Genomic DNA, 17,531 nt, shown 5'->3' with positions numbered 1-17,531 from the left:
AAAAAGAATGGACATTTTTCAAAATTCGTTTACCCATTGTTCAAAATAATTTATAGCAGTTCATGTGTGTACGGAAGTGTCTTTTTACAAAACCGTTTTTGCTATATATTTTTGGGTAGAACATTTCGCTGTTAGTGGTCCGTCATGCACCACTCACTCTCTCCCCCACCCAACCCCAAGTATTTCAAAGGGTTTGTGTTGCTTCGTCTTTGATTTTCTATAATGTGTTTTGTGTACTGCTGTTTGTTTCTGTTTAAGTTATGGCGTTGTCAGTTTATTTTCAAATTATGAGTGTTTAAATGTCTCTTTGATATTTTCTCCTCTCTTTGACAACATACAATTAATTTAATATTAGCCGATAACGAGAACACTTAACGTCTATCGAATACAAAAATATATCAAATCAGCTCAATTATAAAAACAAAAAATAAGATCAATTCGTAACAAAGGTGGTCCATCGAGTAATGCATATTCTCTAAAATCATTTTTTTATTTAATTTTTCGATAACAAGGAATTGGCATAGAAATAATACAATTGTTAAAGCATTATTTATTGAAACCAATGTATATTTGTTATCATGATAAAAATATGGTGAAGATGTAGCCATTGTTTAAAGATTATACCACAGAATCATGATTGTCACATGAAAAAGGCATTACTGATGATATATATGATTATAATGTAACAAAACATTTTTTTTTACATTCTCATCATACTGATATAAAGGATATCTGTTATCCGAAATATTTAACATTTGTTCATTTTATTAAAAAAAAAATTGTGATGTGGTCCCCGTTTAGACTTGTTATATACCATATTTTGTAGTGTACTGTATCATAATTATAAATATATGATCCATCACCCCGTCAGATTTGTTGTATGTTATTATCCAGTCATTTACATACTAGTATAACATAAAGTGACATGGACGTGCGACAACAACCGACAACGAAATAAAACAAACTATCATACATTAACCCCGCCACATTATTAATGTATGTATCTGTTCTGAGTCAAGAGCCCGTAATTCAGTGGTTGTGGTTTGTTGCTGTGTTACATATTTGTTTTTGTTCGTTAATTATGCCATTAGTTTTCTCGTTTGTATTGTTTAACTTTTATCATGTCGGGGTCGTTTATAGCTGACTATGCGATCAGGACATTGTTGAAGGCCGCGTGATGACCTATAGTGGCTATATCTGTTTCATTTAGATGCTTGTGAAGAGTTATCTCATTGGCACATATCAGTTACTACTGTCTGTACAATATAAATACAAATAGATATAAGATTATGTGGTATGAGTGCCAATGAGACAACTCTTCATTTAAGTCACAATTTGTACAAGTAAATCATTATAGCCTAGATCTTAAAAAGTGGTTAATGATTTATATAATAGCTATACCAAGATCTGCTGTCAACCTATCATTTCCATACAACTTAATTTTGGATGTAACGCGTCTTGTGATTGGCTGACGTTGTTTTGTTTATTAGCTCATAGACATAATTTTGTCATGTGACCGTGATTTCATTAACGTTTTTTCATGGTTTACTACGGTTTAAAATGGAATTTGGAATTAAATTATAAGAATTGACTGTAATATTTTTTTTGTTTATTCAAAATAACATACGCGGGTTATTCAGTGTGCACCACATAGACAGAAAAAATATTTCAGTCATTCCTTAGATAACTAAAGAAGCATATCAGAGGTTCGAAACCAAAGATAAACAAAGAGACATTGGACAAAGTAAGAGTATGCAATGTTAACATTATGATTTTTCCTCGTTTTTACAATTCCAGTGATCAAACAATTGATACATAGGTATATATAATAACTAGAGGCTCGTAAGAGCCTGTGTCGCACACCTTGGTCTATGTGCATATTAAACAAATTACACAGATGGATTCATGACAAAATTGTGTTTTGGTGATGGTGATGTGTTTGTAGATCTTTATTTACTGAAATTCTTGGTACTTACAATTTTCTCTATCTATAATAAACTTGGCCCTTTCGTTACAGAGGAAAATATTTTGTAAAAATTTACAAAAATTTACCAAATTAATGAAAATTGTTAAAAATTGACTATAAAGGGCAATAACTCCTTAAGGGGTCAACTGACTATTTTGGTCATGTTTACTTATTTGTAGATCTTACTTTGCTAATCATTATTGCTGTTTACAGTTCATCTCTATCTATAATAGTATTCAAGATAACCAAAAATGGCAAAATGTCTTTAAAAATTACCAATTGGGGGACAGCAACCCAACAACCAGCTGTCCAATTCATCTGAAAATTTTAAGGCAGATAGATATTAACTTGATTAACAATTTAACCGCTCGTCAGATTTGCTTTAAATGCTTTTGTTTCAAAGTTATAAACCAAAATCTACATTTTACCCCTATGTTCTATTTTTAGCCATGGCGGCCATCTTGCTTGGTTGGCCGGGTCACCGCACACATTTTTAAAAACTAGATACCCTAATAATGATTGTGGCTAAGTTTGATAAAATTTGGCCCAGTAGTTTCAGAGGAGAAGATTTTTGTAGAAGATTACAAAAATTGACGAAAAATTGGTAAAAAATGACTATAAAGGGCAATAACTCCTTAAGGGGTCAACTGACCATTTTGGTCATGTTGACTTATTTGTAGATCTTACTTTGTGATAATTATGATGTTTACAGTTTATCTCTATCTATAATAAAATTCAAAATAATAACCAAAAACTGCAAAATTTTCTTAAAATTACCAATTTAGTGCCAGCAACCCAACAACAGGTTCTCCGATTCATATGAAAATTTAAGGGCAGATAGATCTTGACCTGATAAATAATTTTACCCCCATGTTAGATTTGCTCTAAATGCTTTGGTTTCAGAGATTGAGCCAAAATCTACATTTTACCCCTATGTTCTATTTTTAGCCATGGCGGCCATCTTGGTTGGTTGGCCGGATCACCGGACACATTTTTTAAACTAGATACCCCAATGATGATTGTGGCCAAGTTTGGTTAAATTTGACCCAGTAGTTTCAGAGGAGAAGATTTTTGTAAAAGTTAACAGACGACGACGACGATGACGGACGACGGACGCAAAGTGATGAGAAAAGCTTACTTGGCCCTTTGGGCCAGGTGAGCTAAAAAAAGAAAATGTGGTATGATTGCCAATGAGACAACTGTCCACACGAGACCAAAATGACACAGACATTTACAACAATAGGTCACCGTACGGCCTTCAACAATGAGCAAAGCCCATACCGCATAGTCAGCTAAAAAAGGCCCCGATAAGACAATGTAAAACAATTTAAATATGTTTATATTAATATATTGTTTGCAATGTCAGTACATTAGTAATTCAATGATGTTTTACTGTTTTATTTTCAGTCTGTTCATCAGATATTAACACTATCTTAATATCTTGCATTGCTATTCTGATAGCATTGATATTGATTGGGTTTGCCATATCAGTTATGTTGTACAAAAAAGGTGAGTTGAGATGTATCAATTTACGTATTCTAAATTCCACAAAATATGTACACTTTAAGTTCCTGTTGATATCTTATGTCACAATGCTTATGTAATTACGTCACAGTCAAGCCCAGTAATCACGGGTTTACCAGAATATAACTCATAAGAAAAATACAAAACACACAGCAAGAACTTACAAAAACACAAAAGAAAGAAAGAACAGATCTGAGATATATAAATACATATTATTTTAATTTTCGTAGACTCAAGTCCGTCCTCTTCACTTAGATATTGACCTATTCGCCGTGCCACCAAACTTATACATGCCATGGGTAACAAGACGGATGCCACTTATGGAACAGGATCTCCTCAACCTCTCAAAGCACATGATAATTTTGCACCCAGATGTAATTGATTTTGTTATAATTGAAATGCATATGCATTCCCTGGTCCTAGCTTGTATGAACCATTTACTGTAAGCGGTTTCGACTTTTTTAAGATTAGATTTAGATTTTTATTACATATTCATCATGTTTGGTTCGACTGTATCTATTAAAACTACAAGCAGCTATTGGGAGCATTATATTTTATTAAAACTTAATGGTTATTTTTACTTCCAGGTATAATTGTTATAAAGTGGAAGAAAGAAAGGTAAGTTCTTAGTTTTAACTTCTATCCACTCTCCAATAGTTTAGATCAATTATAGAATCCATGGGCATTCGAAATCAAACGCCAAAGTTTAACAGTTTGATGTGTTTTCATCCTCTGTTTGAAATATATTGAACACATTTCCTTTTTTTTGTTGATATTTCTATTCAAAAACATTTCACATGGTTGTGTATTTTTTATTTTTTTTTATCTTAGACGGTGTTTCGTGCATCAGTATGTCCATCATATTGCCCTCACAAATGATACACATTTCTATGTCTGTTTCAATTCCTATGTCTGTTTCAAATGTTTGTCCTTTTAAAATGGATATAAATAGTTTGCATGTAAACCTCATAACACAAAAAAATCAAAAATTTACTGAAATTTCAAAAAGAAGATTGATGTGAACATTATAATTTATCCGAAAAAAGAGTTATTTACTTGTCATTGCAGGCCTTTTTATGCATTTGTAGATGTACTTACCGACGCAACACCAGAACGTTTTCCGTTTAATTCCTATTTTTTGAATTGTCAATTTTTGTAAAATAAAGATGAAAACATAAATTCTATTAATTTCTTAATTGCCTTAAAAAGTTTATAGTTCAAAATTGACTGATAAAGTCATTTTTTAAAGTTCAAATTATGGGGTATGCACTGGTTTCACTGGTTTTCTTCTTATAAATAGAATTATCAACGTCGAAGGTAATGGCTGCCTGCAATCAACGCCAAAATGATTTTTCGAAAGGTCAACAAATTCTGTTAGGCATGTATGAGTTCTGTTTGCAACCTTCTCATTTTTCATCTTTCCCAAGCATTACGGTGCGTTTCATCAATAAAGTGGTTTAAACGTTAGTGTTTCAATTTTGTAATGAATATGTCTGCCATTTCATTATTTAACTTGATTAGCTTTTGACGTTGCGGCCGTAAACGCATCTTCGATAGCCAAGGGTTACGATCAACTTCAGTTCTCTTCACCCTTGGCGGATTAAGCCAACATTTGTGAAAACAATGTTGCGCCATCTATCGGAAGATTAAGGTCACGCCAATTCCGAATACATTATACTGACCAATGGTAGCACTTGAACCCTTCAATTTAGAGGTAAAAGCACGGTGGCGTCTAGATTCTACACACTTGGTAAAGCTGGAAACGAAAATATACATCAACATTCATGCACTTGTGCAAGAAATATACAAAGGAACTTCTATTAGTCGATTAAAAATATTAAAATTGTCACTGAATGTGGTCGTTTCGGGATGTAAAGACTTGTTGCACAATAAACACGTGGCGATTGTTTACAAACACTTTCTACATTTACACGTGATCATGTTATTGGCGCTTTTTGATTGGATACAACGAGTTTCGACTGCAATCAATAAAAATCCTCACCTTGTGTCTCCGAAATTTCATCTCAATCCGCCAAGGGTGAAGAGAACGGGAGTGGATCGTAACCCTTGGCTAGCGAAGATGCCGTAAACGTGTCTCGCAATTGACGTTGCATAATCATATTTTATTGACGCAGCGTTGCCATTACATATTAATCTGGTCATGGATGGTCTGTCTGTAATCTTTGTTTTAAGGACAGTAAAACAAGTTTTGACGTGAAATTGTCTGAAAACAGCACGTTCACTTATACCTGCCTGCAATATTAATATGGCCTTAATCATATTTTCATTGCGTTGTCACATTAATATGGAGATGATTGTTCAGATGCCGCCTACTATAACTTAAATTTATTTCTTGTTTTTATTGCAGGACTCTTCCAGTGTTACCACATCGAGACTTATACCCCATTCACCAACTTATTTAGTAAAACCTTTTTTCTCCCAAGTTTACTTCTATAACTGCATATGTCTAAATCAACTTCAGTAGATAGCTTCCGATTAAAAAAAAATCCAGCTTTCACTATTGGGACAACGTTATAATTACGCGCTATGATAGACACTGAATATCATTTTAATTTTGTAAATGTAAGCGAATTTTAAGACAATCCCTCATTTACAGTATATTATCGTTGTAATCCTACAAGTTTTCCATTATACCTCTCAAGTCAACATTGAAGAACTTATGTAATCTAAAACGTAATTTATCTCATACTTTGTTCTGGGTTCAGTCAGTTCTGACGCAATAGATTCAATGAATGAGTTGGTTAAATTTGATAACTGCTTTTTTGTGCTTCTTTGTTATACATTTGGTTGTGTTTTTTTTTATATTGATTAAGATTATAACAAAATGTTGACTGCTGTACCCCCCTACTTTGAAAGGCCAGCGATAACTAAGATTAGCTACCTAACCCACTTGTCCATCGCGCCCGTTGGATGAAAATACAATGTGGGTTTTTAGTTAAGGTGTTTTTCACCCCTTACTATATGTAGTGCATTATTATTCCAAATGGCAAATGGATTTGTAAATTCACGTAACGTATTGATGAAGACAAAATTATCTAATTTTAGATTATGATTATTTTGCAGAATTTATGGAGATACAAAGGCGAGGACAAAAGCAGAGCATGTTTATGATTCAACAACAGAATATCATATGTACAATACGGCAGAAGGCTGACCCTTCTTTCATTTCATTTATAAATTTGAGATTTAAATATAAAAAGTTTTAATAATATATTTGTGCATTGAAAACATAATATCATATATTTTCATTATCAAATTATATGATGGAGGCAGTCTTTTTTTCTACCACAGCTAAATCAGCACGATGAAATTGCAAAACAAGGTCCTAAATCAGATATTTCAAACCAGACGTAGAAACAATCCCATATTGGTTTGCTTGTTTGTGTCAAAAACGAATGCGATTCATCACAGGGTGTTTTTGCCATGAGCAACTACATGGGTACTACTAGTTTAACTTTTCAAAAACACATGGATGTATCCCGACTTTTGCCTTATCTTTATGTTTTATGCATGGAGTTTTTTTAACAATTGCAAATTATCTTCTTATGGTAACGGTTGTGTCTGCTATATCCCTCCTTCCACCCTAGGAATCGTTTTCCTCATCTTTATTAACCTATTGGTCACTTAAAAGCTACAATCGAAAGCGCTTTACTAACTTTGAGCTAATATCAAAACAAACAAATGAGTCAATAAAGAAAATCATAAAGCCATATAGACAAAAGGCATAAGCAAAAACGAAAGACAAGAATACAAAAATGTACTACAGTACAATAATCATAAATCGAAGTCTGGTATAATATATTTTAGACAAACCAACAGGCTTTAAATTTGTATATGGCAATTGAAAAGTCAAATTTCATTCTTCTCCTTTTTGTATGATTTATAATATAAAGGTACATTAATTAAATACACTTTCCATGAAACTGTATTAAATATAGAATAGAATAATTTCCTGTAGTTCTATTTTGAAGTAATCAACCTCGCAATAAACATGTAGTTCAATGTATTTTATAAATTGGAACCCATTAAATGACTACACATTTCTAAAACCAACTACTACAAATGTATGACATAAAACGGATTAATGGTAGAAAAAAATAAATTAAACATTTTTAATAATCCATATAATTTTTTTTAATAATTTGTCAAAATGTAGTTTATATCATCAAATAATAAAAAGAATGGGTCACGGGGCTTATTTTCATGCTACAGGTTGTTCAAAATTGACAGATTTTGTATAGATTATCTATGGAAAACCCAATTTTCTGCTATAAAGCGAAAACTTCACCATGGAATTTTGAGGTAATATATGAGAAGATAGCTTTAATAGTATGCTTTCGGATAAGAAAAAGAAAAATGAGGTCTTCGGACCCGAAAAAAAAAAGAAATTCCTAACACATTCTATTGTAAAAGTACCTTTATCTGAATTATCTGCCCTTACATTTGAGTTTCATCCCCTTATGTGGCAAAGTTCGAAAAAAATGAATCAAACAAACGTTTCTGTTTTTTTTTGTAAGATACAACCATTAATATTATAAAACATCTCATTTTCTATATTGAAATGACAATTCTTACACATGAATTACCTACTACTCTCAAAATTGCACATTCTATCAAAGATCTAGACCGATGTTTTATGGTATTTCAAAATCCATATGGAGGAAGATACCCCATCTACCTTAAAGAACTAATTTCGGCATATAAAGAAATAAAAAGGTTGTGATATGAATTATTTGGTTTTTGACTGATTTCTGAATAATTAAATATTTATTTCAAATATTGGCTTATTACAATATCCTTCGGGAGTCTAAGCTCCTCCTAATGCTCCCTGTCACAATCCACTAATCACCCAGAGTAGTGATAAGTTGTAACATACATATTACATTGTGTACATCAAATATATATTAAATAAAATCACTTAATCCTTAATCTGACTATTGATATGTTTTCTGATAGTTGCTTAAACATTACTTTTAATTTTCGAACATACTCTTCTAATGAACTCATTGAGAAAAATTGAGAAAACATTGACATTTGTTGTCTTTTGATCAGATATGTAGTAGGCTTTGTAAATTTAAAAAAAACCGACAATTGTTAAAAAATAGTTAAAGTCAAAATATTCTTCTTCAGAAGTTTTATCTTAAAAGTTATTTTACTGTTCTTTAAAACTTCATTTATTTTATTCCAAAAATGTTTTAAATACGACACAGTATAAAGAAGTGATCATAATCTTCTTCGTGTGTACAAAAATTACAAGAACTAGTGTTTACAATTTTCCACCTGCATAAATATTTCTTTGTTGGTAGAATATGTTGTAGTTATTTCCATCTAAAAATCCTAAGTTTGTTTTCTTTTAAATATCTGAATAAACTTTTTTATAAATAGTTTGATATAACACTTCATCTATATCAACTTTACGCAGCCATGTTTTTGGTCCAGATGGTTCAAATTTTTTATTTATCAGAGACTTGTATAAAAGTTCATGTGTTAATGCTTCTAATTTCACAGGTAAACCATCCAATATGAATTGGGTTCTTTTTGTATTAGCAATACGTTTTATAGAATTTTCCGATTTTGATATGAGCGTCACTGATGAGTCTTATGTAGACGAAACGCGCGTCTGGCGTACTAAATTATAATCCTGGTACCTTTGATAACTATTTACACCACTGGGTCGATGCCACTGCTGGTGGACGTTTCGTCCCCGAGGGTATCACCAGCCTAGTAGTCAACACTTCGGTGCTGACATGAATATCAACAATGTGGTCATTTTTATAAATTTCCTGTTTACAAAACTGTGATTTTTTCGAAAAACTAAGGATTTTCTTATCCCAGGCATAGATTACCTTAGCCGTATTTGGCACAACTTTTTGGAATTTTGGATCCTCAATGCTCTTCAACCTTGTACTTGTTTGGCTTTATAAATATTTTGATATGAGCGTCACTGATGAGTCTTATGTAGACGAAACGCGCGTCTGGCGTACTAAATTATAATCCTGGTACCTTTGATAACTATTTACACCACTGGGTCGATGCCACTGCTGGTGGACGTTTCGTCCCCGAGGGTATCACCAGCCCAGTAGTCAACACTTCGGTGCTGACATGAATATCAACAATGTGGTCATTTTTATAAATTTCCTGTTTACAAAACTGTGAATTTTTCGAAAAACTAAGGATTTTCTTATCCCAGGCATAGATTACCTTAGCCGTATTTGGCACAACTTTTTGGAATTTTGGATCCTTAATGCTCTTCAACCTTGTACTTGTTTGGCTTTATAAATATTTTGATATGAGCGTCACTGATGAGTCTTATGTAGACGAAACGCGCGTCTGGCGTACTAAATTATAATCCTGGTACCTTTGATAACTATTTATACCACTGGGTCGATGCCACTGCTGGTGGACGTTTCGTCCCCGAGGGTATCACCAGCCCAGTAGTCAACACTTCGGTGCTGACATGAATATCAACAATGTGGTCATTTTTATAATTTTCCTGTTTACAAAACTGTGAATTTTTCGAAAAACTAAGGATTTTCTTATCCCAGGCATAGATTACCTTAGCCGTATTTGGCACAACTTTTTGGAATTTTGGATCCTCAATGCTCTTCAACCTTGTACTTGTTTGGCTTTATAAATATTTTGATATGAGCGTCACTGATGAGTCTTATGTAGACGAAACGCGCGTCTGGCGTACTAAATTATAATCCTGGTACCTTTGATAACTATTTACACCACTGGGTCGATGCCACTGCTGGTGGACGTTTCGTCCCCGAGGGTATCACCAGCCCAGTAGTCAACACTTCGGTGCTGACATGAATATCAACAATGTGGTCATTTTTATAAATTTCCTGTTTACAAAATTGTGAATGTTTCGAAAAACTAAGGATTTTCTTATCCCAGGCATAGATTACCTTAGCCGTATTTGGCACAACTTTTTGGAATTTTGGATCCTCAATGCTCTTCAACCTTGTACTTGTTTGGCTTTATAAATATTTTGATATGAGCGTCACTGATGAGTCTTATGTAGACGAAACGCGCGTCTGGCGTACTAAATTATAATCCTGGTACCTTTGATAACTATTTACACCACTGGGTCGATGCCACTGCTGGTGGACGTTTCGTCCCCGAGGGTATCACCAGCCCAGTAGTCAACACTTCGGTGCTGACATGAATATCAACAATGTGGTCATTTTTATAAATTTCCTGTTTACAAAATTGTGAATGTTTCGAAAAACTAAGGATTTTCTTATCCCAGGCATAGATTACCTTAGCCGTATTTGGCACAACTTTTTGGAATTTTGGATCCTCAATGCTCTTCAACCTTGTACTTGTTTGGCTTTATAAATATTTTGATATGAGCGTCACTGATGAGTCTTGTGTAGACGAAACGCGCGTCTGGTGTACTAAATTATAATCCTGGTACCTTTGATAACTATTCCCAGTCTTTTGGTATTGATTTCATTACTAAATTAATTTAAGCTACATGTATCCAGTTTGATTTATTTTTTAGTTTATTTAAAATGATGTCTTGAGAAATACACCCTTTTTCATCTATGATATCATTTACATAAATAAGATCGCTTTTAATCCATTTTCTTTTAAATATAGCTTTATTTTCAAATTTAATAAATTTATTGTTCTATAAAATTTGTTTTCTTATATCTGTAAATGTTTCTGGTTTTCTTGTTAGACCTCCACCAGTGAATTTCCAACATTTAATGATATCTTTATAAAAATCTGGGATGTGTTAAATGCTTTCGTCTGTCTTATCCGCACTGTTTGTTTGAAATACTAACCAGATTGACCCAAAATTATAAAATTAGTGTTGAGGTATAATTTTCCACCCTCCTTCACAATCATTTACTAGTCTTTCTGAATTCTTACATTTTACTTGAATACTAACATTGTTATTTATTTGCTTTGAAAAGAGTTGGATAAGGATTATGCATTGTACATTCAATATTCGGAAAATACATATCAATATATATGATAAAGAAATCAACTCGTTATATAAAGATTAATACTCCAATCTTATTTATGAAATTCTTACAGAATAAACGCGTTTTTTAAGATGATGACCGAATACAAAATTATAAAAATTATTCAGCAACTAGACCCTCAAACATTTACAACGTTTGAAATTAATTCCAACATTTAAGAGTAAAGAACCTAATAATTTTGCTTGAATATTCTTAAAGCATCCATGTTAATTTATTTTTTAGAGTACACGGATGTCAGTGAACCCTGTTCAAGATTTAATGATAGGTAAACAAGTTTTTAACGATGAAAACTATGAATTTTCTTTATGTAAAAAATGTTATCAAAACAACTTATATCACATCATCCTTGATCTCAGTCTTGGTTGGCAGAAATGTTTTAATACACACGGATATAAACCGTACGCGAATCCCAATTAAACGCATGACACATTATTACTAACGAGCTTTTTATAATGTTTTCTTACAGCTGATAAAACAAACGACTACGCTGTGCTTTCTACATGTAGAACACAAATGTGTTGATCAGCACAAAATGTGAGAATAGAAATAAAGACATTATTGTCTTAACATTTTCTGTTCCATTTTTTCAAGACTAAGGAATTAAAACCATATGTTTAAACATAACTGAAAGAATTAATAAGATACCTATTTTTCCATTGTACAGACAATTATTTTTATTGCGCTCATCAAACTTTTTTGTCCTTTTTTATCACAAGTGTTATAACTATACCAATCTAATTAAAAACCGATCTCTCATCGCTCCGGTTTCTGATATGTCGCGTGGGAGATCTAACGAAACCGGCTTTGAGGTCACATGTCACATCCCTTTACCTTACGTTAAACTTCCAAGATCGTGGAAGACTCAATTTCATTGGTCGAAAAAGACACACCTACGAGGTCACTCACATGTGACCTCAAAGCGGGTTTCGTTAGATCTCCCACGCGACATATCAGAAAACGGGAGCTATGAGAGATCGGTTTTTAAATAGATTGTAAATATACTAACTGTGTAGCATCACAAACAAACAAAGAGAGGCGAAATGTACCCGTGGGTCTTTCAAACTCGTGAGTCGAAAAGATACTGACAATGAGATGGCTAAAAACAGACGAACAGACAAACTATAGTACACAAAGGTATCATCAAAGCGGCGGAATTCAAATTATTTTGGTTTTCATTATATCGTGTTGCTGGCAAGAATGTCTTTGTGATACTGAATCAAAATAATGTAGCTACTATTTAGGACTATTTATGATTTCGAATTGGATTCTATTTCAAAAATAGTCACAATCGGACCTGTTGGTACCTGTTCAAAGAAGCATGTGACGAAATAAAAATACATTTATCCTTCAACCATTCATTCGAAGTTTTCGTAGAGCAATGGTATATTTATTCAAGCTTGAACAACAATGCATTCTGAATAAAACTATTGCTATCACAGATGAATGCATGTAAGAAAAGCGGATATATTGTTGAGATATACTTTTACTGTACCTGTGTACGGGTAATAAAATAGATATGTTTTGCTTCGGAGAACCCATATCCGGTTGTGATACGTCACAGTGGTAAAATCTGTTATAAAACTTGATTATCTCACATTTAAAGTATTTTCTACGTCGTTTTTTATAATTCATATCTTATACTACTACTATGAAAATACCTGTTGTTAGCTATAGGCATTTCAGTATTATATCTACCAGACAGAGGAAGTTTAAATAGCTGAAAATTAGTTAGAATTAAATAACATGTATTTTTGTAATTTCATTTTAACTGGAGTTATATCAGTATGCAGTCAAATTTACTGTAAGTAAAATTAATTCCTATGAAGTTGCATGCTTTTTGATTAGTATTCTTTTTAATTATACAAAAACTCTAAACAGTTTCAAGTATTCGTTCTGTCAATGTTCTATGTCGTGTGGTCACTGCATATCCATAGTCCTGGTACAAGTATTCGTTCTTTCAATGTTCTATGTCGTGTGGTCACTGCATATCCATAGTCCTGGTACAAGTATTCGTTCTTTCAATGTTCTATGTCGTGTGGTCACTGCATATCCATAGTCCTGGTACAAGTATTCGTTCTTTCAATGTTCTATGTCGTGTGGTCACTGCATATCCATAGTCCTGGTACAAGTATTCGTTCTGTCAATGTTCTATGTCGTGTGGTCACTGCATATCCATATCCGTGGTACAAGTATTCGTTCTTTCAATGTTCTATGTCGTGTGGTCACTGCATATCCATAGTCCTGGTACAAGTATTCGTTCTTTCAATGTTCTATGTCGTGTGGTCACTGCATATCCATAGTCCTGGTACAAGTATTCGTTCTGTCAATGTTCTATGTCGTGTGGTCACTGCATATCCATATCCGTGGTACAAGTATTCGTTCTTTCAATGTTCTATGTCGTGTGGTCACTGCATATCCATAGTCCTGGTACAAGTATTCGTTCTGTCAATGTTCTATGTCGTGTGGTCACTGCATATCCATATCCGTGGTACAAGTTTTCGTTCTTTCAATGTTCTATGTCGTGTGGTCACTGCATATCCATAGTCCTGGTACAAGTATTCGTTCTTTCAATGTTCTATGTCGTGTGGTCACTCCATATCCATAGTCCTGGTACAAGTATTCGTTCTGTCAATGTTTTATGTCGTGTGGTCACTGCATATCCATATCCGTGGTACAAGTATTCGTTCTTTCAATGTTCTATGTCGTGTGGTCACTCCATACCCATAGTCCTGGTACAAGTATTCGTTCTTTCAATGTTTTATGTCGTGTGGTCACTGCATATCCATAGTCCTGGTACAAGTATTCGTTCTGTCAATGTTCTATGTCGTGTGGTCACTGCATATCCATATCCGTGGTACAAGTATTCGTTCTTTCAATGTTCTATGTCGTGTGGTCACTGCATATCCATATCCGTGGTACAAGTATTCGTTCTGTCAATGTTTTATGTCGTGTGGTCACTGCATATCCATATCCGTGGTACAAGTATTCGTTCTTTCAATGTTCTATGTCGTGTGGTCACTGCATATCCATAGTCCTGGTACAAGTATTCGTTCTGTCAATGTTCTATGTCGTGTGGTCACTGCATATCCATAGTCCTGGTACAAGTATTCGTTCTTTCAATGTTCTATGTCGTGTGGTCACTCCATACCCATAGTCCTGGTACAAGTATTCGTTCTTTCAATGTTCTATGTCGTGTGGTCACTCCATACCCATAGTCCTGGTACAAGTATTCGTTCTTTCAATGTTCTATGTCGTGTGGTCACTGCATATCCATAGTCCTGGTACAAGTATTCGTTCTGTCAATGTTCTATGTCGTGTGGTCACTGCATATCCATATCCGTGGTACAAGTATTCGTTCTTTCAATGTTCTATGTCGTGTGGTCACTCCATACCCATAGTCCTGGTACAAGTATTCGTTCTTTCAATGTTCTATGTCGTGTGGTCACTCCATATCCATAGTCCTGGTACAAGTATTCGTTCTGTCAATGTTTTATGTCGTGTGGTCACTGCATATCCATAGTCCTGGTACAAGTATTCGTTCTTTCAATGTTTTATGTCGTGTGGTCACTGCATATCCATAGTCCTGGTACAAGTATTCGTTCTGTCAATGTTTTATGTCGTGTGGTCACTGCATATCCATAGTCCTGGTACAAGTATTCGTTCTTTCAATGTTCTATGTCGTGTGGTCACTCCATACCCATAGTCCTGGTACAAGTATTCGTTCTGTCAATGTTTTATGTCGTGTGGTCACTGCATATCCATAGTCCTGGTACAAGTATTCGTTCTGTCAATGTTTTATGTCGTGTGGTCACTGCATATCCATATCCGTGGTACAAGTATTCGTTCTTTCAATGTTCTATGTCGTGTGGTCACTGCATATCCATAGTCCTGGTACAAGTATTCGTTCTGTCAATGTTCTATGTCGTGTGGTCACTGCATATCCATAGTCCTGGTACAAGTATTCGTTCTTTCAATGTTTTATGTCGTGTGGTCACTGCATATCCATATCCGTGGTACAAGTATTCGTTCTTTCAATGTTCTATGTCGTGTGGTCACTGCATATCCATAGTCCTGGTACAAGTATTCGTTCTGTCAATGTTCTATGTCGTGTGGTCACTGCATATCCATAGTCCTGGTACAAGTATTCGTTCTTTCAATGTTCTATGTCGTGTGGTCACTCCATACCCATAGTCCTGGTACAAGTATTCGTTCTTTCAATGTTCTATGTCGTGTGGTCACTCCATATCCATAGTCCTGGTACAAGTATTCGTTCTGTCAATGTTTTATGTCGTGTGGTCACTGCATATCCATAGTCCTGGTACAAGTATTCGTTCTGTCAATGTTCTATGTCGTGTGGTCACTGCATATCCATATCCGTGGTACAAGTATTCGTTCTTTCAATGTTCTATGTCGTGTGGTCACTGCATATCCATAGTCCTGGTACAAGTATTCGTTCTGTCAATGTTTTATGTCGTGTGGTCACTGCATATCCATATCCGTGGTACAAGTATTCGTTCTTTCAATGTTCTATGTCGTGTGGTCACTGCATATCCATAGTCCTGGTACAAGTATTCGTTCTGTCAATGTTCTATGTCGTGTGGTCACTGCATATCCATAGTCCTGGTACAAGTATTCGTTCTTTCAATGTTCTATGTCGTGTGGTCACTGCATATCCATAGTCCTGGTACAAGTATTCGTTCTGTCAATGTTCTATGTCGTGTGGTCACTGCATATCCATATCCGTGGTACAAGTATTCGTTCTTTCAATGTTCTATGTCGTGTGGTCACTGCATATCCATAGTCCTGGTACAAGTATTCGTTCTTTCAATGTTATATGTCGTGTTGTCACTGCATATCCATAGTCCTGGTACAAGTATTCGTTCTGTCAATGTTCTATGTCGTGTGGTCACTGCATATCCATATTCGTGGTACAAGTTTTCGAGGACCAATGTTAAGCATGCTTTTAGATTGGCGATAAAATCTATAACAGGTCCTTCAAAAATGACGACGGCTTTATCAAAAGGAAAAAGTAAAAATACCTGAAATGGAGAAAAACAAATTTAGGCAGAAATGAAAATAATAAAATACTAGTAATTGAAGAAATATCTTGCCATTGATAATCATAATAAGATTATATCAAGTTGTTGTACCAGACTCAAGCTGGCAGCCACTTTTATCGGCCAATCAAGATAGCAGCCACTTTTTTCCAGCAGCCAATTTTGACGATATGTCTAAAAACCAAAACACTGCGTGAGGCTCAAACGTTCCAAAAATCGCTAAATCTTAGTTAAATGCAATCTAACAGCGGAAATCGACAATTTCACGGTTTCTACTAATTTCTAAAGCATTTCATTCCGTTTTAAATATGTATGTAAGCGGTCTGTCCTTTATTTGACATTCGATAATTGATATTCAATATCCAACCGACTGCTAGCCGTCGGTTCAATATTTAAATTTAGTTGAAAATCACTATAAAGCCTGAGGGAAAAGATACCATTATATGACCCCTTCAAGCTGTCATAAATTTTCGTTGTCCTCGAATATAAACCCTGATACAAGTTGTATATTTGTCTTTATGTTATATAGATTTTTATCAATAAAACATTACAGAGGATTCACCAAAGATGTAATTTAATATATAAAATATGAAACAAAATCCAATTACTCCAGAAACATATAGAAATATACATAGAAATACTTATGGAAAGCCAAAAAAGAAAAGAAATTAATAGTGAACACCTACCAGAGACTGCTTAAATGACGATGACCACCCTAAGACGACTTTGGACTTCGAAAAATTACGTTAAGGGGCACCTTTGAATCTCTGTGGTGGCCAGACGGGCCCGGATCCCAGAAAAATATTTAAGTGGGGAATAGCTTGGGTCAATACCTTTAAAATGAGCTAGGTCCGGTTCGGAACTTTGCCGTCGGGATATGTCGAGGAGTACCGAATGTGTGGTTGATATGGAAAATACGTAAATTGGCACCTTTGAATCTCTGTGGTGGCCAGACGGGCCCGG

At 34.4% G+C, this 17,531-nt stretch overlaps 2 protein-coding genes across 3 annotated transcripts in view; both read left to right on the top strand.

Annotated features, from left to right (window-relative positions):
- LOC139522862 (uncharacterized) overlaps nt 1–8,440 on the top strand; it is a 32,359-nt gene extending 23,919 nt beyond the window's left edge. The window contains exons 6-8 of the mRNA XM_071316474.1: nt 3,374–3,475; nt 4,078–4,108; nt 6,575–8,440. Of these exons, the coding sequence (XP_071172575.1) occupies nt 3,374–3,475; nt 4,078–4,108; nt 6,575–6,665 (224 nt within the window). The 3' untranslated portion in view covers nt 6,666–8,440. The remainder of the gene's footprint in view (nt 1–3,373; nt 3,476–4,077; nt 4,109–6,574) is intronic.
- A 4,585-nt stretch (nt 8,441–13,025) lies between these two features.
- Nucleotides 13,026–17,531, top strand: part of LOC139522861 (uncharacterized) — a 48,228-nt gene continuing 43,722 nt past the window's right edge. The window contains exon 1 of one of the 2 annotated variants that reach the window (XM_071316472.1): nt 13,026–13,312. The gene's annotated coding sequence lies outside the window, so the exon portion shown is untranslated. The remainder of the gene's footprint in view (nt 13,313–17,531) is intronic. The other variant, XM_071316471.1, reaches the window with a different exon arrangement.

The sequence above is a fragment of the Mytilus edulis genome, chromosome 5 (assembly GCF_963676685.1).
Source record: "Mytilus edulis chromosome 5, xbMytEdul2.2, whole genome shotgun sequence".
Taxonomy (NCBI): domain Eukaryota; kingdom Metazoa; phylum Mollusca; class Bivalvia; order Mytilida; family Mytilidae; genus Mytilus; species Mytilus edulis.
The sequence above is the reverse complement of the archived record's forward strand: the minus strand, read 5'-3'. Positions and strand labels throughout refer to the sequence as shown.